This window comes from Ahaetulla prasina, chromosome 2, assembly GCF_028640845.1.
Source record: "Ahaetulla prasina isolate Xishuangbanna chromosome 2, ASM2864084v1, whole genome shotgun sequence".
Lineage (NCBI taxonomy): Eukaryota > Metazoa > Chordata > Lepidosauria > Squamata > Colubridae > Ahaetulla > Ahaetulla prasina.
In genome coordinates, this window is record NC_080540.1 from 181,172,904 (window position 1) to 181,195,955 (window position 23,052).

Below are 23,052 nucleotides of genomic sequence, written 5' to 3' on the forward strand. Positions count from 1 at the left end.
CACCCACCAAGCCACACCCACAGAGTAGGTAGCAAAAAATTTTAGATTTCACCCCTGCCCTCAACCTTATTATCCCAGTGAATATTCACCCACTAACTCATCCATCACTAAAACTGTACTTTTTAATCTTCTCCAAGAACTTCAATTAATAAAAGGATCAGAAGAACAAAAAAAGAATAATCCTGAAATATCAACTGCTTATTAACAATCAACAGGATATCAAAGTAAGAAATCAATTATTTATTTTATGTATAAACAATTTTGAAAGAAAATAGCAGAGCAAAATGATAAAAAAACTAAAAAAATCAAGAGGCAAAATAACATATATGTATTGGCTCAAAAATCTGTCTTCTGAGCATATTCTTCCTATCATTGATTCTTCTAAACTTTAAGTAGGGCAGCCAAAAATAGTCAGTGTGTTGGACAACTGAGAAAAGTCATCACACAAATTCTGGAATTCTTCATCCTGGCATTCATCTTCATTTGGCCATCTCTCAATCCAGGTGTTCTTTGTAATGAGGTAGGAAATACTGGAAAGAGAAACAGGATAGCTAAAAACAGCCCTGCAAGAAAATTAGTTCAACTGTCTCCTGTTGGAACAATGTACTTGGCTTGGATTGATTCCAAATATAATTTTTAATCATTTCATGCTATGAATATGACATTTTAATTTAGATTTTGTTTTTAGGATAAGAAAAGAAACTTTTCCTTTTCCTTAAAATCTGAATCCTCTACTGAATTCTGGAAAATTCAAATGGTTCCTGCCATAAAACATGATTGCTATCATGACACCCTTGTGAGTTGCAAGATTTGGCAGTATACAGTATAGATGTGATGAATGAATGAACGAATTCAATGATAAATCAGTTTTATCTCATGCTTCTCCCCTGTCTAAAACTTTACACATTTCAGTTAATATAAATAACAGAAAATTTGATCTGAATGCTAAAAGCATTCAGTATATTATCAACAAAAATTTAGAAGTATGTTTGTGGAACCCAAATGGAATGAAAAAAAACCCAATGGCTCACAGATAGAACTTCTCAAAGTCAACCAAGCAAGGAGAATAAGAGATGCATCAGGCCTGTGATAGTTAAGACAATCCTAAATTCAGGGAGACTTTAAGAAGTGTGAAAAAGTGTGAAAAATCCTTATGTTGCTTTGAAATGTTAAATCACCAAGCAGTATTTTGATTTTCTTCAGGTAAAGGAGTATCAGCCTTGATGTTTCCAAAAACATCTAAAACAACAGATTATCACTAAACATACAGTGATAATCTACCAACTCTTTTTCATGTATATGTTTGAGTGTATAGAGAGGAACAACTAGATGCAACCCTTCCCCAACTGAATTGTCTGTACAATTGTACAAAAACAATGGTGGAAATAATTCAGTACAAAGTGAAATGAAATGATTGGACTAATAGCTCTGGGCTGCAAAAATTTGGGCAACCACTAGACAGTAACAAAGTTATGAAGACAACTTTTATTCTTTGCTGAGTGAAAGATCTCACATGTATGGATCCTTGCAGGCCTGAACTGCATGCACTGGGAAACTTGAGGTTGTGACAGAAAAGACCCCTCTAGGCCAGCGCAGCTCTTCAGCAGGACATAGAGCATATGGATCTCTTAAAGCATCTGAGTAAAAGCTTTAGATATTCCCAGATAATTTTAGTTGGGCAGATGGTGCTATCCATACATGAAGGAATCTAAAAATCCTAGTTAAGGTTATTCCAGTCTTCCCTACAATGTCACAACTAACCTACACAAGTGACATCCAATAAATCTGAAGAAGAATGGCTATTTGATATTAAAAGATTCAGATTATGATTGCTTTCAAAGATGTAACACAACATTCTATGGTACTGTAAATATATTGTTAGGTGTTCTATGGATCTGATAGCAGAAAAACAAAGTCTATAAAATTTTAGAAAATTAAAAAAATAGTGAAATACGTACTCATCTTTCTTGGGCCACAGGTCACTACTGAGACCCCAGATCAAATAATTGTTGTCCAGCTTCAAATTCAGAGCCTCCTGGCATTTCCTTTGACTTACATACTGGCGGGCCTTTGCTTGTGGATTTCGATCAGTACCTGTAGAAATTAGATAGAATCTGAATAAATATTTCAAAAGTGTTATAGTCTTACATTGGCAAGTAATGTTAAGTAACCAGAGAAGAGGGAATAGCTGAGTGGGTCCATTGGCCCTTTCTTCACCTGCTATTGGTCCATATTTATCACCCTGGGGCAAACAAACCATCTTCTCAGCTCTACCTTTTTCCTCAGAGAGGCCAATTATAGGCAACACAGATACTGCAGCACCTGACCCTGAAAAATCAGTTCTCTATCTCAGTACTAGAGCATTTTTCAGGCTAACCTCATCTGCCTGCAGATCATCCAGGGAAGATTCCTACCAACAGAAGTGAAAGGAAGGCCATTTTTAAAGAGGGAAGGACGGCCATTGGCAGCCCCTCTACAACAGATCCTTCCCGCATTGGTTGGAGGATCTTCTAATTCACTGAAGCAGATTGATCAGGATACAGAACACTGGTAAAATGATAAAAATGGCTCCTCCCTCTTTTTGTGATGTAACTCATCCCTAGTTCCACATCCTCACAGACAAAATCCTGAATCCTTATCTAAAACAGAAACATTCTGTATAGAAAAACCTTGTGGTGAGTTTGAATAACAATGATAATGATAAGGAATAAGAGGTTTCCTCTCTTTAAAATATAGAAAAAGAGTGAAGAGATCAATTTAAGGGCATGCTCTTCTTACAAGCAAAAGAATCACCAGACCTGCATCTATTTTTGCATCCTTATTGTAACAAGAAGCATTAAAAGGGAGACTTTGTTTTAAGAAAGCAGACTGAAATCCCATTATTTCTTTTGATAATTCATGAATAAGGGAAGTTTGAAGGAATTACTGAAACCCATTTGTGAGGATGATGAATCCTAAAGTGTTACAAAATTTTTTGGGAAATATTAATTCATACACATTTTGAGAGAACTTCTATCTGACTGCCAATGGGAAATACTTTACTGTTCCATAGAAATGTAAGCTTCTGTGCAATAAAATATGTCCTACTGACACTTGAGGTTTTTAATGGCTGCCCTCTTTTACTTTTTGAGAGAACTACAGCATTCTTACTCAAGGAAAATTCTGGGAAACACTGAGATTCTGACCATAGAGATGAAAATTCAGCAGGTAGGTGAAGTTATCCCGATATCTCGGTAACTCCCACCCTGCTGGCCTTCTCTAGAAAGCTTCAAGAGCTTAAATTGAATAAGTCAAATTACATCAAATTATATAGACTAATGTGAACTTTCAAATAGGGTTCAAATGAACTTTCAAATTTAAAGAAAATGTTTGTTTCAGAGAAAAATTCTTACCTGCTTTAATCACTTCTAAAACCTCCATGACATAGATATCATTACCATCTTTTTCTTCTATTCGAAGCAGCTTGGTTTTGTAGACTTATGAGAACAAAGACAGAAACAATACTTATTAAAACAGCTGATTATTTTTCACCATGAGTGGCATAATCAGTGAGGCACAGGTGCTGCTAATTGTCTATGGAGATTCCCAATCACCCAGGTCATGATTGTCCCAAAGATGCTTTTCCAAAAGGAAACTGGATTTCCTTTCTTACCAAGAAAGTCCAATTGCCTTTGGAAAAGCACCTTTGGGACAGGTACTGCTAACGTTTCCACCTAGACTATGGGCAATTCCCCAGGCTGGATCTTTGTGGCAGTCTAGAATCCTCCAGGTGAGGCCACTGAGTACTAGCTCCACTGTGGGGTACATGGAAGCAAATTGTGTATTTTCTCTTGAGGTGCCCTGGTTCTATGAGTGTGATACTATTATCAGTCATGTGAGGTAGTCCAGACAGGAAATATGGCCAGATGGACTAAAATTACTTTATTGTAAGGTTGCATTAACAGAATCTGGCAAGTCTGAAAGTACATTACTTTCCTGTCCCTTTTACAGCCCAAGAAACTAGAGAGGGTCTTTTGGGAGACATTTGCCGCAATTGAATTCCTTTTGTATAGGCTAAGCTGCCCCTTGTCTAGCCATCTCCCAAAGTTATTCCCTGGTACCAATACAGGTTTGTTGGAATGACCTTGGGAGACAAGAAGAAGGCATGCAGCCTACCTAGGCAGCTCATTCTGTGGTGTGGGAAAAACATAGGAAGTGTTTTAGAGGAGACCCTCCCTAGTTTTCCAGAGACTAGAAAAAGAGGATGGGAGAAATACTTTCAGTTTTCACGAATCCGTTTAATGTAACTTTATGCTAAAGATTCTGCTGATGTGCCTGGTTGCTCTTCCTGTCTGGGCTACCTCGCAGGTCTAAGCTTCCAAGAAGTCCTTTCCCCCTTTTGTGAAAACTTTCACCTCACTCCACTTCACAGCAATGTAGTGTTCAAGCTCTGGGTTTTGAAGTTGGGTCCATGCAGATTACTGCACTTTGGCTTCATGTTGCTTTTTGAAGAATTGAGAGTGAAAACAGTGAGTGTGTGCAGCATGGAAATGTTCTCTGAATCTCAATGTTTGGGCTCTGCTTACTCATTGATACAGATCTATTTCTAGGAGCTCTTAATTGTTATATGCTGCACTGGAGGGTAAATAACACACTAACAAGCAGCACCATGTTAACTAGAAAAATATCACTGCATGACGAAGGTGTGTATTCTGGGGGTTAAAAAATCCACCTTATTATGAATAAATTCAAAATGGCTGCTCCAAATCATGACTTCTTGATAATTAGAAGTAGAGCATTAATAATGAAAGACACCACTACCTTATTAATAAGATTCTACAATATAAATACCATAATCCACATTTTGCTCGCAGGCTTTTTGAATTCGTAACTGAAGATCAATATTTTTCTGCTGGTTGAGCAAGGAACAGGTTTCTTTAAGAAGGGAAAAGAGAAGACAGCATGTTGGATTGATTGTTGAGGGTACATGTTCTCATTTAAAAGACATTGCTAGGGAAAAATATTCCATACTATCTCTTCCCCAAATCTTTCATTTTGGTGCTTAGATACAAACTTTACTTAATTATTCCAACTTACCTTCTGCACATCGGCAAATGTTACCATGACATATCTTATTGAGAAGGCCTGTTGCTTTATCTGGATGGTAGAATTTGGAACATTGTTCATCTAAAGGAAGAATTAAAAGTTAAGTCCATATGTCATATCAATAAATCTATGATGACTATAGATATAATTATTTAGAAGAACAAAGAGTAACTCATTTTCTCAAGGAGATTTCAAATTTGGGGCATGTCTGACCTGACAAGGCAATGGAAACTTATCAAGAATGTTGGTTGGGTGACTGAGTTTTGTTAAGCATTTACCTGAGAAGCACAGAGCCCTACAATGCAACAAGAAATGTAAGAGAGGATATCCTATTATATAATGGAGTTAGTAAGTTGGAACATGGACATCTGTAGAATTCTGCTCCTTTTGTCAAATGGCATTTCATTGCCAGCTTTGAGCATACAGGTGATGCCACAATTAATTTGTGGTGTGACAACACAATGTTTACTTTTGTCATCCTAATCCCCCTTGATGACTCCTGTACATGCCACTTTTTGACAGTATAAAATAGACTATAGGTAGTCCTCAACTTATGACCACAATTGGGCCCTGAATTCTGGACATAAGTCATTGCTGTTGTAAGTTGAATCTTCACATGTCCAGATTCAATTTTATAATCATTTCAATTATGGTCGGTAAGTGAGTTACTGCAGTTGTTATCTAAGCACATGGTCATTAAGCAAACCATGTGGTTGAAAGTCTGAATCCGGTTTATCAAAACAGAAGGGTTTTTGCCAGAAGACTACCTGTATTCATGATTCATATGATCTGTTATAAAACCAACGCCTCCTAGTATTAAAGTCTTCAATTTTAGGGAGCTTCTGTGCAACATTGCATATAATACCTTGGCTCTGGTATTAGTAATACCAATACCAATAGAGTATTATTATAGTCCTCACTTAGTGATCACAACTTAGTGACAACTTGGTCGCTAATCAGAAAATTGTGTGACTATAATTGGCTTTATGAACTTATTTCCCATTTGGTTGTTAAGCAAAGAGATGCAGTTGCTATGTGAAAAATAACATGACTATAACTTACAATTTTATTTCCACCTTCCAAATTGTAGAGTATTGTTGCAAGCAAATATGTATGCTAGTTTCAAAGAAACAATCACATGACTGAGGGATTCTACAATGGTTGTGAATGCAAAGATTGGTCACAATTTACTTTTTAGCACCATTGTGCCTTTGAACAATTGCAGTGTCCCATGGCCATTGTAAGTGAGGACTACAGATGCTTTATAAGTGAGTTTACAGGCCAATAATCTTGCATTTTCACTGAATTTAACAAGACCTAGCAAGAATGAGATCAAATGGGGACAAATTGACCTTCCAGGTAAATTAGGTATCTCTGTGACACAGCAAGCAATCTTTGGGTTGCACCTACATGCAAAATCAGTGCAAATGCTTTGTACAGCAGAATGTCTTGAGTGAGCACATCCTCTCCTGAAATTAAAGCATAATCCATTGATCTGTCCTGCCAACAAAACTGAATTTGTCAGTTTTGGGTTTCCAACTTTGCAAAAATGATTAGTTGGATTTTTTAAACAGTTGTTTTATATTTTAAACATTTAATATTTTATAGATGTGTATGCATTTGGGAATTTTTGTCCAAACAAATACCTTTTTGGAATATTGTCTAGATTTTACAGATAATTTTCTCTAAAATAGCATTATTTTTGTGGTTAAAGAGCTGCACTGAAAATGCTATTCAGAAATAAAAATGATAATGAACTTTCAAAATATTAATTAGAATGGCAAAACTCTTCCTCAGCCAGGATAAGCTTAGCTTCCTAAGTCTCAGTATCACTTTTTTTCTCTAAGATGAGCATCACGTTGCTCACCAGACCAGAGAAAAATAGGATCTTTGTGTCACTGGCTTCAGAATGGAACAACTTGCCACAGCCAATTTGCCATGGCCAACTTACTGCGGCCAACTCACCACAGGACAACTCACTGTGGGACAATTCAACATTTCAATTTAATTATTTCAAATAATTTAAGAATTATTTTTTGTCATTCACATTTCATTTTGTCCCTCCTTTTGCATCCTTTAAGGATTCTATTCCACCATTTCTTTGATATTAATGTAACTCTTGCTCCACAGTGAGTTGTGCCATGGCGAGTTGGCTGTGGCAGGTTGGCCGCAGTAAGTTGGCCATAGCAAGATGGCCATGGCAAGTTGGCTGCAATGAGTTGTTTTAGACCCCACTAGCTTTGATTTATGCTCTTCAGGAGGCAAGCAAAGGAAACTCATGCCAGAAGGCAACCAAAATACTATATAGAGCTCTGTGTCAATAACTTCCAACATTCTCAAGCGATTCATTCTTCACTTCAGTCTTTATAAAATAGGTATAAAGAGACTTTTGGAAAGTCACAAATATTTTATAAAATATCAATTATTGTTGGGTATTTTTGCCTAATTTTGCCAAGTGCCAGTATGTTAAATGGTGTTCAATACGTCTGCCATTACCTAGATTGTAGTAGCTGTACACCTTGACTGATCCTGGCTGAATGAAGCCAACTTCAAAATGCTTGTGAATCTTAAATTGCAGGCATTCCTCCTCCAAGTGGGAGACCTGGGATGGAGAGAAAAGACAATTTTGTGAGTGCTAGTTTGCCCATGGAGGTAATAAGGATTTTTTATAGAAGTTCCATCTGTATAACCACAGATGCAGTGGTGCAGCAGCTGGATAAGGATGCTGGATCTGCTGCCCAGAAATGGGTCGACACTCCATCAATTCAAGGCCTGGTAGTATCGTGGGACAGGGTGAGTTCCTGTCACTATACAAACATAATTATGAAATAAATAAAATAAAATTGTATAACTTCAAAGAAACTTATTCCAAGCTGGGTGCTCAAGTTTGACCCACTGATTGAAGGACTAAGTTCTATGAGTCTGTCCAAGTTGCACAGAATAAAGGTTAGCAATGGAAAAGGTTCATATATGGAGAGGAGCAGCAGGTTGAAATGGTGTCACAGAAAATACTGGTCAAAAGTTAGAGTATTAAAACAATTCTGTCATATCTTCTTATTGTTAATTAATTAATCTATTTATATTTCATGCTTCTTTTTTAATATCCAAAGTTCCCCCAGTGCCCAGATAAAGTGCTGTCTTCCCCGTTTTGAGTCAGCAGGAAACTACACTGGCACAAAATTGGCTAAGCCCATTGCCAGTTCCCATCTTGCCCCTGTTGCCCCTCTATTAAATCACTGGACCCTCCCGCCCTCCAAGAGAATAGGTGCTGAAGGCTAATTTCACATTAATTGAAGATCCTCTTGAGCAGTGATTGCATGAAGGGGAAAATACTGTTTCGACAGGGGTTCAAGGAAAGATCCCTTCAGGCTGTCTTAACAAGAAACTGTGAACAAGATGCAGGAACTATATAGAGCAGAGATTCCTTGAACCATTCGGAACTGGGTTGCAGAAATGGGAGGTGAGTGTGCGCGCATCCCCATCTGTGCAAGCAGTGGGTGAGCATGTGTATGCATGCTCCATTTGTGTGTGCGTGCATGCCACTTGCGCAAATGGAGCTGTGTGTGCATGTCCCTGTCATTCACACAGAACCATCCCCACTTCCACCCTCTGCCCCCCGGCCAGCCTCTAATATAGAGGTATAGCAGAAAGCAAGTACTGGCCAAGATTTGCTTGTACTGGAATTAAGTGCAAGTGGAGAAAGGCCCAGAATCTCTAATTATCAATGCAAGATGCTTTTATCAGGATGACTGCTAGAATTTACATAGAGAACACAATAATAATCCCACAACTCTGATAGTCAGTTCTAGCGTGCTAGTTCTCCTTGGCTGTTCCCTGGTTACTTCGGGTGCTGCAGGTCGGAACTCGATGTTTTGGATGTTGCTTGGATACCATCATTATTTGGGCACCATCATCCTATTGCAGCATTAGTCAGGGATGTAGCTCTCTCGTTATCAATTACGCCTTCCTATTTCAACCTGCACTCCCCTCCATGCCTTTAACTGGTGAGCTAGGCTATTCATTAACCATATTTATCTCTTTCAGGAAGGTGTTAGAGCTGTGTTCACAAATAACAAAAAAGACATATATCAGGCCAGGCTTGAGATTTCAAAATGATGGGGTGTATTAGCTCACCCCATGCTTCTCTCTACCCAATATACCCATCTGCCATTTGTAAGTCAGGCCATCTGATAGGTGGCAAGATATGCTGTTCTAAGTATCCACTAAACCTGTTAGGGGGAGTGACTGAAGTTGTTTCCCAAAGACAGATGGTGCTTGGTGGAAGAGAAAAGAAAACTCAAGGAATCTACCAAGACAGTGCCATTCATCACCCTCATTATTATAGCAGAATAGAGATTGGAAGCATAATTTGGACTAGCATATGTTTGCTGGCTCAAGAACTGGTGGCACGCACATCACTGCAATCATGGAAAACAGACAGGAGGTAGCAAAAATGTGATCTTTAAATATAATGCAAGAGATTATTATATCTGTTTCTTACTAGATATATGATCTGTTACAATCAACGATGAATTATGTAGATATATTTTGCTGAATATACACACTATCATTTTCAGTATAACACACTTCAGTGTTTGCCTAGCAAACCAAGTACCGTATATACTCGAGTATAAGCCGAGTTTTTCAGCACGTTTTTTGTGCTGAAAAACTTCCCCTCGGCTTATACTCGGGTCTATACGGCTTATACTCGAGTTGTTTTTTTTTTAAAGCCCCTCGGCTTATACTCGAGTATATACGGCTTATACTCGAGGTTTTTTTCTTTTTCACATTTTGCGGACGGAAGCCCTGCGGTGCAGTGAGAGAGGCGGGCGGGGCCGCCAGCCTTCTCAGCTGAGGGAGGGAGGGTTTCCCCAACCGGTAGGTGCCTCATTTCCCACCCTCGGCTTATACTCGAGTCCCCAGTTTACCCCAGTTTTTGGGGTAAAATTGGGGACCTCGGCTTATACTCGGATCGGCTTATATTCGAGTATATACGGTAACCAACCATGAAATTGATTCCATACGTATTTACCTTGTCTAAGTAAATGACAACAGTTCCTTTCTGAGCCATATTATTGTCAATTTCAAACTTGGAGATATATCTGTCGACTCCTTTAGAAAGCTAAAAAATGAAAGAAAAGATGATATTGACTTCAGGAGTTGCAGATGATTCAAATACATGGAACTGCAGATAACTGAAGCCATTTGTACTGGCACTGTGTTACATTTATAGCAAAATCTGAAAGTATTTTCAAGGTTCCCAGGATGTACATCTGAGAAACTTTGAGACAGCCAAAAAGAGTTTTAATATTAGTAATTTGCCAAAGAAATTCCATACAGCCTTGTACAAATCAAATTCTTCCAACAGTCAAATTCTGGGTCAATATAGAAGTCAACACCAAGAAAGTTAAAATACTTAAAAGTTAAAATAACCTTGACTTCAGTACAAGACTTTCTGATTTTTTTAAAAAATGCCTTTTATGTGTCATTGAAATAAAATTAACTGTCGTATTGATTCATTTATTGGTAATGAAGAGTCATTCATTCTCTCTGCAGTTTTAACCATATAGGCAAATGATTAACTATAACACATTCTCTAAATCAGCATCTTCAGAACTATAGAAACATCCATTTCAAGCCCCATGCAAAGCTTGCCTACCCTTGTAAGGTCTTCAGCATCAGGGAGAAAACCAGTCAACATAGAAATATCAATTATTGTCATTGTAGAATCAACATCTCCCAGATACCTAAAATCAAGAATGGAGAAAAAATTACCAAAGATGGATTTTTCAAAATGTTTCATCTTGAAGGGGAGAAGTCTAACGATCGATAAATCTGGCACGTGAGCCACTACAATGTACGTGCTCCTAACTCACAAATCAATTTTCATGAATGCTTTTACAGGGTTCATGATTTTGAATGAAAACTGAGTCAGAAGCATTAAGACATAAAATGGAATGTATTTTTGTTCTTTAAATGGTAAAACCAAACTGAAGGCCTATCAGTCTCACTCTATAGTTGTCTTGAGTGCAGTTCAACGTCTGATGGATTCATGAACAAGTTTGTGGACTTTTCCTATGAACATGGAATGTATTTGCCATTACCTTCTCCTGGGATATTTTTCTCAACTTCTAAGTCTAGAGCCCCCTGGAGGTTTCCCATTCATGTACTGGCCATCTTGCTGTAGCATATTGCAATTTCTACATCCCTAAATCAGTCTGAAGGACCAGCAGTGACTTAAATCCTGCTCTTTGTTTCATCCACCAACAACAAAATGTTACAAATTGGGATGGTGCACAGAAAACAGATCAATATACAAGCAGAGGTAAAGTGTAAAGCTCGGAAAAGTATAACTATTTTCTTGAAAAGTAACACAAATGCTTCTTCAGGTTATTACTCTAAATCAGTGGTTCTCAACCTTTATAGTGCTGCGACCCCTTTAATACAATTCCCCACGATGTGGCAACCCCAACCATAAAATTAGTTTTTTTAGGCAGTGATCTCAGCACGCCTCAGCAGCCGCAGAAGGGGGGAAAAAGCGGCAAACTATTTTTTTTAATTTATCGCGCCTGAAGCCATATTGGCTAGCAATCTGAACTGCTTGCAATTGCCTTGAGGACGGAGGCATTAAAGCGGAGACACCTCCTGTATTAAGTTTATCGCGCCTGAAGCCAGATTAGGCTAGCGATTGGGAGTGATTGCAGCTGGCTTGAGAGGGAGACATCAGAACAAAGATTTCTCTCTTTTTTAATTCATCGCGCCTGAAGCCGAATTCGGGATTCTTCGACTCGCAAGTATACTTCCCATATTTCTGATGGTCTTAGGCGACCCCTGGCAAATTGTCATTCGACCCCCAATGGGGTCACGACCCACAGATTGAGAACCGCTGCTCTAAATATTCAGTTACAATCCAAAGTTTTCTTTAACATTCAGCGTTCTTACCTAGTGCAGATTTTAAGCTTGAGGGCTCCCTTGGCTCCCTTTGCCTGTTTTAAGTCTAAAAATTACAAAAGAAAGGGGGAAAATCAAACTCGGCACAAATTTTTAGCAGCTTTTTTAAGTGAAAAATTTGATTGTCCAACTGGCCATAATATCTTCTTGATATTATGGCATTAATCTAATTGTTTTTACTTTCAATTTCTATAATTGATTGGGTTTTGAAAGAAGTCTTGAAAGAAGTGAATGGGGAACGTTTAAACCAGGGGTGGTTCCACTTACCTTCACTACCGGTTCGCAATGGGAGTGCATGTGCATGCTTCTGCACATGCACAGAAGCTTTTGTGCATAAGCAGATCACCCATGATGATGTCGGGGCAGAGCCATGATGACGTCGGGGTGGGCGGAGTCTTCCGCCGGTTTTACTACCGGTTCTATAGAACCGGACCGAACTGGGAGCAACCTACCACTGGTTTAAACAAAGAATAATAAATTCAAATGCAGATCAAATTTCAATAATTGAAGAACTGGTTGTGTAGGTTGTAAGGTGTGTGAGCTAGGAATTTACACCCATTTTACCTGGGTGTAAAAAAAACTCTCATCCATCATTTTTCAAGAACCAGATTTATGTTTTTTCTTTACATCTACAGTAATTGCTATTGTACATGTATGTTAATGCAGTGTTTGTGTGTGTGTATTATTGTTTATCCTAGAAAAATAGAAAACTGGTGGCAGAAAAAGACTTAGTGGTCCATTGAAACTGGGGTTTTTGTTTGTTTATTTTTAATTGTATATTTTATTTTTTGTTGGATAATGAATATGTGTCTATCTCAAGCATGTTTAAACTTAGTTACTGATGACTGACCTACTAACTCTGCTGGAAGTTGGTTCCAAGTTTCCACTACTCTTTCTGTGAAGTAATACTTTCTAACATTACTTTTGAACTTCCTTCCTGTCAGTTATAGGTTATGCCCCTATGTTCTTGATTTTTGTATAATATTGAAAATACTTCCTTCTAGAACCTTATTCATTCCCTTAATATATTTAAAGATTTTGATCATGTCCCCCCTATCCAGTGATGGGTTGCTCCCAGTTCGCCCAGATTCAGGCGAACCAGTGGCGGGAGGCTCCGCCCACTTACCCAGACGTCATCAAAAATGCTCTGCGCGTGCACAGAAGCACCACACATTCGCGAATCGAGCATGAGCGCCCACGCACTATCAATAGCGAACCGGTAGCACTGGGGTTTGAAACCCACTACTGCCCCTATCCCTTCTGTTATCCAGGCTGTACATATATTCAGTTCCTCCACTCTCTCCTATTATGTTTTGTCCTTTAGGTTTTGCACCATTTTTGTTGCCAGTCTCTTGCTCAATGTTATCAAGATCTTTTTTTAAGTAAGGGCTCCAGTGACGTCACCCTCCTGCTGGGTGCTCAAACAGAGCACTCCGTGTTAGAAGATTGTAAAAGTCAGTGAAACAGAAAATAAATCACTGTTCACTGAGCTTAGCATAATCTCTGGGTGAAAGAGATTATCAGAATTGTGGAAGAGTGGCAGGTCTGACAGGGGGTTTGCTCTTAAGAGCGAATTTTCCTGGATTTATGACCCCACCGAATTCCACTCCTTCCAACTTCAGCACGCCCCTGTTTTTATCAGGGAAAAGGAGAGGAATGTTGCTTCTGCTCTAGAGAACTTATTAAATTGATTGATATTCCAAGCAGACGGGAATTTCACAAGCGTTCGAACTTTGATGTAGAATCAGCACGGCAAGTACCGACTCCCTTTTTGAAATTTGAAACCTTTCTTTGTCTTTGATTAATTGACTTTTAAAATGGCGTCTAAAAGTGAAAGTAAAATTTTTTAGTACGATGAAGCAGCGTTACTTGTGGATTGTTACAAACGGAGTTTTTTATACTGAAAGGAGGAAGGAGAGTTATTAAGTTTGAATTCCTGATTCTTTTGAAGACAGAATGGCAGCTAAACCTTTAAAGCCTTCTGGAAGAAGGGATCTGAACCAAGTCTTGAGGAAATATTGAAAGAACAATTAAAACTTTCTGAAGATAGGCAAAAAGAGATGATGGAGAATTTTAATGCAAAAATAAGAAGATATTCTTATGGCAGTTCAAGGTCTGAGTAAAAAAATTGAAGGATTGGAAGTGGAAATGCAACAGATCTCTCAGTCAAATAAGTATTTAGAAGATGAAATGAAAGGTGTTCAGAAAAAAGTGGATCAAAATGAAGATCAGGTTGTGATATTACAATATAAACTTATGGAAGGAGCTCTTAGAATTCGTGGTATGCGAGAAGAGCGTGAGAAGACTTAAGAAAAATTATATCAGAAGCATTGGCTGAATTTATTGAAGCGGACCCCAAGAGGTAGCTTACCAAATTGATAAAATATATAGAGTTAATTCTTGGATTGCAAGACAGAGAAAGCTTCCTCGGGACATTGTGGTTTATTTTGTGAAAAGGACTATGAGAAATCAAATTCTGCAAGTTTCATATCAGACAACTTTAAAAATTGGAGAACAGGAGTTGAAGGTGTTGAAAGAGATTCCTTCAAAGATGTTAAGAGACAGGAAGGAATTTGCTTTTTACACAAGAACTTAAAAACATCAGATTCAATTCAGATGGGAGGTGCCAGTTGGACTGACACTATTCTATCAAGGAAGGAGATATAGAATTGACACTGTTTTAAAGGCAAAGGATTTTCTTTCTACAGTTTTGAAAGTCGAAATAGAAGTGATAGAAAACTTCAAGAGACTCAAGAAGGCGTGGTGACCCAAGAGCCTTTATTGCTGCCAGTATTAGAGGAACCACAAGAGCAAAGGGTGACAAGAGGAGCCCTTAAGCGTAAAGAAGAGCAACAGTCTCAAAGTAAAAGTCAGGATCCCATTATGGAAGCTGTGGGAGGAGCTAGACGGAAGATACCGGAGGAGGAGCTTCCGTTGTCTGCTTCAAAGCTTCAGGAGGCCAGTAATGGCAAATAGAATCTTGTCATGGAATGTTAATGGCTTGAATTCAGCTCAGAAAAGAAGGAAAATATTTCACTACTTGAAACAATTAAAAATGATGTGATTTGTTTGCAAGAGACACATATAAAATTATCAGACCAAAAATATTTAATTAATTCAAAATTGGGTAACCATTTTGTTGCATCAGCTTTGGAAAAGAAGCATGGAATTGTTGTATATATCAGGAAGGATATACCAGCTAAGCTAATTGAGGCAGATATTCAAGGAAGATTTATTGCTATTGAACTGGTGATAGATGCAAAAGACTTTGTTGATAGGTATTTATGCACCTAATCAGCAACAAGAAAAGTTTTACAAAATGTTACATGAGAGGTTGACCCTCTGGGATTATAGTTCGTTTATTTTATTAGGAGACTGGAATGGAGTAATTGATACAAGAAGGATAAGAGAACTTCCTCCAAGAAGATACCTATACATGCAAAATTACCAAAATCTTTTTGAAATGATGGAAGACTTTGAGTTTAGAGATATATGGAGGTTACGGAATCCAGATGAGAGAGATTTTACTTTTTTCTGATAGGCATCAATCTTTTTCACGCATTGATTTTATTTTAATTTCTAATGACTTGCTTTCTAGGGTGAAGAAAACGAAGATATTTTCGAGGTGTTTAACTGACCATAGCCCAGTATGGATGGAATTATTACAAGGGAAAAAAGGTGGTAGAACATGGAGGTTGAATGAAAATCTGTTTAGATATGAGGATAATGTAACTTATTGTAAGAAACAGTTAAAAGAATTTTTTGATTTTAATATGTACAAAGGGACACCTATAGGAACTGTGTGGGAAGCGAGCAAAGCGTTTATTAGAGGATATTGATTTATTTGGACAACAGGCAAAGGAATAATAAACAAAAGCAGCGTAGATATTTGGAAGAAGAAATTCAAAGGAAGCAACAGTTATTAATTCAAAACCCACAAGATCATAAACTTAAAGAGGCTATAAAAATATTACAGAGTCAATTTAATATGTTAATGGCAGACCAGGTGGCAACGAATATACAATATGCTAAACATAATACTTTTGTAATGCAAATAAACCTGGGAGATGGTTGGCATATAATTTAAGGAAGAAACAGAAAGCACGTGTCATACAAAAATAGAATATAAAGGTAAAGAGACATATCAACAGGATAAAATTAAAAGGCATTCTCAGAATTTTATACTGCACTATATGCAAAAGACAAAATATTGGATAGGGACATTTATGATTATTTGAAAGATTATAAGGTGAATATTCTAACATTAGAACAGAGGAGGAGCTGAACGGCCGATAGCTACTGGAGAAATAGTGGAGGCAATTAAACAATTAAAATGGGAAAACCCTGGTACAGATGGTCTTACAGCAACTTATTATAAAAAACACAGGATGAAATATTAGGCCCACTTAAAGAATTATTTAATCAGATACAATTAGGGTGGGAATACCCCGTCATGGAAAACATCTTTTATTTCACTGATACCGAAGAGGAGCAAGACTGCTCTAAACCTGGTAACTATAGGCCGATTTCACTTTTAAATAATGATTATAAGATTTTTGTAAAAATAATAGCAAATAGATTAATGTTAGTTTTACAACAAAGAATTCATACTGATCAATCTGGTTTTATAAAAGGGAGGCAGATGAGGAATAATGTTAGACAGATTATTAATATATTGGAATATTTGGAAAGAAGAATACTTCAGCGGCACTTATTTTTTTGGATGCAGAGAAAGCCTTTGATCGATTGCATTGGGATTTTTTATTTAAATTAATAGAGAAAATGCAATTTGGAGACTGTTTTATTAGAATAATTAAAGCGATTTATGGAGAGCAAACAGCACAGATTATAGTAAATGGTAGTTTGACAGAAGTTATTAAGATTGCGAAAGGAACAAGACAGGGATGTCCCTTATCACCATTATTGTTTGTTTTGACTCTGGAACCATTATTAGATAAAATACGAGAATTAATGAAAATAGAGGGAATTAAGATTAGACAATATGAGTACAAAGTTAGAGCTTTTGCAGATGATGTAGTGGTTACGTTAATGAATCCTATAAATTCAAGTAGATTTTTGTTGGAAGTAATTGATAAATATGGAAAGGTATCAGGATTTAAAATAAATCAGAAAAAACAAAAGTGATAATTAAAAATATGTCTATACAACAGAAACAAAAACTAGAGGAAATGACAGGATTTGAGGTAGTAAAAAGGTTAAATATTTAGGGTCTATATTAGCTCATCGAACAAGAAACTTTATAAGAATAATTATGACTTGCTATGGCAAAAGTTCAGAATGATATGAATGGCTGGAAGAAATTGCAGTTATCCCTATTGGGAAGGATTATGCTATTAAAATGAATGTGTTACCTAGATTTTTGTTTCTGTTCCAGATGATACCTATAATTAAAAAGGATAAAAATTTGGAAGATTGGCAGAGTGGGATTAATAAATTTATATGGCAGGGTAAAAAGGCGAGGTTAAAATGAAAATAATACAGGATTCACGGGAAAGAGGTGGTTTAAGAATGCCTAATTTTAAACTATATTATGAAGCAGTAACCCTCTCAGTAATAAGTGACTGGTTTAACTTAACAGAGGAAAGAATTTTGAATATAGAAGGTTATGACTTGTTATATGGATGGCATGCGTACTTATTTTATGGAAAAAAGTGGATAGGGCTTTTAAGAATCATGTGTTGAGAAGTGCTCTTTATGGTCTGGAATAAATATTCCTATAAATTAGATTATAAGATTCCTATATGGGCGAGCCCTAGACATGCAATAGAGAATATAAATATAGAACAGAAACAGGAAATGATTACATATAAAGAACTTTTGTATGCTGAAGGAGGTAGATTGCAATTAAAATCATTACAGGTATTAAAATGAAGAAGGAGGAATTATACTTGGTTTCAATATGGGCAAATAAGTGCTAGATGGAAAGAAGATCAAAAATTGGTATAATGCAAAGGAGGAAAATTTAATAAAGCAAATTAGAAATCAGACCCAGGAGCATATAAAGAGATTGTATAATGTGTTGCTTGAAATAGATTCGGAAAAGGATTTGGTAAAGGATTGTATGATAAAATGGGCACAGAATATTCAGGAACCAATAATGTTGGAAACATGGGAGAAAATTTGGGTTAGAAATGTTAAGTTTACACAAGCACAGAATTTAAGGAAAATTTTTATAAGATGTTTTATAGATGGCATTTAGATCCCAAAAAATTATCATGTATGTATCCTAATATCCAAGCGAAATGTTGGAGGTGTGATTGTGATGATGCTACATATTTTCATATTTGGTGGACTTGCAAGAAAATTAAGGTCTTTTGGATAAGAATTTGGTGGATTATTCAAAATGTACTGAAGAAGAAGATAAAGTTCCTGCCACAATTTTTCCTTTTGGGAATTATAATGGATTGTACAGGGATTGAGACTAAACTGATTTTGAACTTAATAACAGCAGCAAGACTGTTGATTGGACAATACTGGAAGAAAGAAGAGATACCTACAATAGAAGAATGGATATTGAAAGTTATTAACTTGGCTGAGATGGCTAAAATCTCAGCGTTTTAAAAGACAATACAGGAAAGATATTTAATTGAATGGAAAAATGGATTGATTATCTACAAAACAGATATCAGATTAAGAAATATCAGATTGCCTTTGAATAATTAGAAAGTTATTTTATGTAATGGGAGGGGTTGGGAGACGAAAAGCTTTGGATGTGGTTATTTGGATTGGACTTTACCTTGTGATTGACCGGGAAGCGGGGTGGGGAGGAGGGGATGTTTTGTTTTGTTTTTTTTTTGGGAGGGAGGGGGAAAAAAGGGGGAAAATGTTTTTGTTTTTTTTAAAACTCTTTCAATAAAAAAAAAAAAAAAAAAAAGATCTTTTTTTAAGTAAGGTCTTCAAAACTGGACACAATGTTCTAAACGGGGCCTGACCAAAGCCCTATATAGCCCTCCTTCTTTCTGCTTGTGATCTCTCTAATGATGCACCCCAGAATTTTGTTTGACTTCACAACTGCCTGATCACACTGTTTATTCATTTTAAAGCCATCTGCAATGAGCACACCTAAATCCTTTTCTTCTGTTGTTGTATCTAACACTGAACTCCCAATACTGTAACCTTGCCAAAGAATTATTTTTCCCCGGGTGTATGATCTTACATTTAGAAACATTGAATTGTGGTCTTCATTTTGACCAATTGTTCAACAATGCCAATTTGTTTTCCATATTACAAATGCCCCCAGGAATATCAGCCCTATTATACACCTAAATGTTATCAGCAAAAAGACAAACCTTACCTACCAATTCTTCTGTTATATTACTTACAAACACATTGAACAGAACAGGATCTAGGATTGAGTCTTGTGATGCACCACTTGTGCCCAATTAACAATCACACACTGGGATCAGTCCCTCAGCCAACTTCCTATCCACTGAACCAACCAGTGGTTAAGCTCTAACCTGTACAACTTTTATGAGCTCATTATGTGGAACTGTATCAAATGCTTTGATAAAATCCAGATAGGTTATGTCCACAGCACCACCTTCATCTAAACATTTGTGACATAGTTGAAAAAGTTTATAATGCTGTAAACCTGTAATGCTCAGAGTGAATGGTGAGTGATGAGTGAGCTCCATTTTGTAGCATCCCTTGTTTAACTCGATGCCAAGTGTGAAACTAGGCCACAGCCACCATGCCTAAAAGTGAAGGCATGAAAGCAGGGTGAACAAAGGCCAGGAAAAGTTCCCTCAGGGAAAGGAACCAAGTCCTTAAGGGAACAAAAGGACAAATATTGGGCCTGAGCACATGGCAAGCCCATCCCCAAGTCTCACCAACAAGGAATTGGACCTGAGTTTAACTCATAGAATCATCTGTTACAACGTCCTTCCTGTTGAAGACTACTTCAGCTTCAATCACAACAATACACAAGCACACAATAGATTTAAGCTTAATGTGAACTGCTCCAATCTTGATTGCAGAAAATATGACTTCAGTAACAGAGTTGTTAATGCTTGGAATAAACTACCTGACTCTGTGGTCTCTTCCCAAAATCCCCAAAATCCCCAAAGGGGCATGCATAAGAGCACCAACGTGCCTACCGTTCCTGTCCTAATGTTCCCTTTGATTGTATCCAATTTCATATAGTTATTACATACTTATGATTATATTTATGCTTATATATCGTATAGTCATTTCATGCTTATGCTTATATATATACTGTTGTGACAAATAAATAAATAAAATAAAATAAAAAATAATACTTTACATGAACTTGATTCTATCACTCTATTATTGCAACATAAGATTGCATTGAGTTTTTTGGCTGCTGACACACACTGATAGCTCATATTTAAGTCATTGTCTACTAGGACTCCAAGATCCATCTCACAGTTACTGCTATTGAGTCGGATTTCTCCTAATCTGTACCTGTACATTTGGTTTTCCTTGCCTGTGTAAAACCTTACTTTTCTCTACACTGATTTTCATTTTGTTAGATAGGGCCCAGTGTTCAAATCTTCTGAGGTTTGGTTATTCCTGCCAGTTAAGTTTCATCTTTCAAATTTGCTGAATTCCCCTTCTATTCCCTTATTTAAATTGTTTATGAAGATGTTGAAGAACATACTGGGCCTAAAATAGAACCTAGGATACCCCACTGTTTCCTTCCGTCCATGTAAATGTAATTTCATTGAGGGCTACACATTGAGTGTGATTTGTCAGCCAGTTACAACAAGACATAAGTTGTGGTCTACTTTGTCAAATGCCTTACTGAAATTCAAGTATATATCCACTAATTTAATCACTTTGTCAAAGAATGAAATAAGATTTGTTTGGCATGATCTGTTTTGACAAATCTGTATGTAACTTGGCATGTATGTATCTAGAATCTAGTATGTAGCCTAGTATTCTTATATCCCAAGCAATGGAATCTCTGAATAATGTCTGTGTAATTGCAACAAAATCCAAGTTATCCCTGGACATAAGAGCTGTTAGTTCACAAAGTTTATTGCCTAAACTGTAAACATTAATGCACATGGTGTAGGTCTCACTATCAAAAGCTTGATTTTTCTTAACACCAACCTTAATATTATTAATTGCAGAAAGATCTGTGTTAGAAACACAACAACCTTATTAGTTTTAGATTGCTGGGGACAACAACTCTCTCTTAAATAGCAAGACTACAGCATACCCTGCTAAATTCCTGCCCCAAACTCTGGAAATCCTTCTGCACAGAAAACGTATCTTTTTTGAACAGATTATTAGTGCCAGGATGCACAACATCAACATCACAATCCTTACTACCATTGATAGTCTTAACAATGTACTCTTTTTTCTTCTGGCAGTAGAACCAGGCAGATAGCTAAGGCTCTTAGAAAACCTGCATATTCTGTCCTAAACAGACACCTCTTACAGTTGTGTCACCAACCAGAAGCGTACCAAATCACGGACCATAATGCCCTGCCCAGTAGAGTAGTTATCATCACAAACAACTGAATCTGCCATCTCAGTATCCCTCTTAAGTTTCACAGGGACATTATAACTATTATGCAGGGATACACCCAAAGCATCTTTTTTTATGATCACCTGCCCTTCTCCTGCAGAGTCTTTGTGGAAGAGAGGGCTGAGAGCAAGGCAGTCCAATACAACACATTGGCTGAGTCAGTCACTAATTTCAGCCTGAAAAGCTGACAAGCAAACTCTAGAAAAACAATTTCTCCATGTAAACCAGTAATCTGCATACAAATAGAGCAGTATACCAGTTTAAGTAGAGTACCACAAAAGACAGCTGCAAAACAAATGTATTAAATATATTAAAGTATTACAAGAATTCAATAGCAATATTAATCCACTGAAATTCGCCTTGAATTGCGAGATAACCAGCATATAAATTTGATAAATAAATGTGGATTCTGCAAAGGAAAAATGAGATGAACATGGTACACAGATATAAAACCGGTAAAAAATTGAATCATGTTGCAAACCCATCAACATGAATTGAAAGCAGTCAAAAATCTCTGGAGTAAATCTCTCTCTCTCGAGTTTCTAAAATTAAGAATGCCATTGTCATTTTTCTTTTTTGGCATCTTTTATTTCAAATCTTAAGAGTTGGTGCAACTAGTTAAGTGATAAGAGAACAGTGGAGACTTAGTGGACAACAAGAGGCCTTCTGGCCTATGGCTATTTGACCAAATCCCAACAGGTTTGTTGACTGCAAGTACTGGATCTCAACTAATTATGGTTGATAATATTTTCTATTAAATGAGAGCCTTTTTATGAATAAATAGCAGAGAAAGCTTGTTCCACATTGAGATTCTGACATGGTGAACACTAAAAAAAGTTTTTTTAAAAACCCAAAATTTCATTACAATCTACTATTTCTAGGAAGCCAAACTTACTCATCTGCACGTTTTCAACAGAAACATCAAGATGGAATTTGTTGCAAACATTTGCATCCTCCCGCAATTGTGCATTATAGACCGTCAAAATTGTCATCGTTGCTTTTCCATCCCCTGATGCTGATACAGTGAAGTCTTCATTGAGTTTGGTCTGAAAAGCAATTTTTATTTATTTTATTTATTTATAATTTAATTTCTATACCGCCCTTCTCCCGAAGGACTCAGGGCGGTTTACAGCCATATTAAAATACAAATATAAATAACAGTATTTAAAAACAAATTAAAACCAAATATATTAATGGCCAAATCAATTAAAACGGTCTAAAACCGATTTAAAACCCGTTTAAAATTACAATAAAATATTTCTTAGGCTAGTCCCACACGATGAAATAGTAGAGTCTTCAGTTCACGTTTGAAGGCCTGGAGGTCGGGGAATTGTCGTAACCCCAGAGGAAGCTCATTCCATAGGGCCAGTGCTGCCACAGAGAAGGCCCTCCCACTGGGGGCTGCCAACCGACATTGTTTGTTCGACGGCACCCTGAGGAGGCCCGCTCTGTGGGAGCGCACAGGTCATTGGGAGGCTATCGGTGGCAGACGGCGGTCT

General features: G+C 37.1%; 1 protein-coding gene across 1 annotated transcript in view; it reads right to left on the bottom strand.

Annotated features, from left to right (window-relative positions):
• Nucleotides 1-225: 225 nt before the first annotated feature.
• LOC131192129 (A.superbus venom factor 1) overlaps nt 226-23,052 on the bottom strand; it is an 81,865-nt gene continuing 59,038 nt past the window's right edge. Inside the window, exons 31-40 of the mRNA XM_058170976.1 lie at nt 22,449-22,599; nt 12,028-12,082; nt 10,745-10,832; nt 10,118-10,207; nt 7,582-7,687; nt 5,077-5,166; nt 4,831-4,914; nt 3,393-3,476; nt 1,959-2,094; nt 226-530 (exon numbers count right to left, since the gene is read on the bottom strand). Of these exons, the coding sequence (XP_058026959.1) occupies nt 389-530; nt 1,959-2,094; nt 3,393-3,476; nt 4,831-4,914; nt 5,077-5,166; nt 7,582-7,687; nt 10,118-10,207; nt 10,745-10,832; nt 12,028-12,082; nt 22,449-22,599 (1,026 nt within the window). The 3' untranslated portion in view covers nt 226-388. The remainder of the gene's footprint in view (nt 531-1,958; nt 2,095-3,392; nt 3,477-4,830; nt 4,915-5,076; nt 5,167-7,581; nt 7,688-10,117; nt 10,208-10,744; nt 10,833-12,027; nt 12,083-22,448; nt 22,600-23,052) is intronic.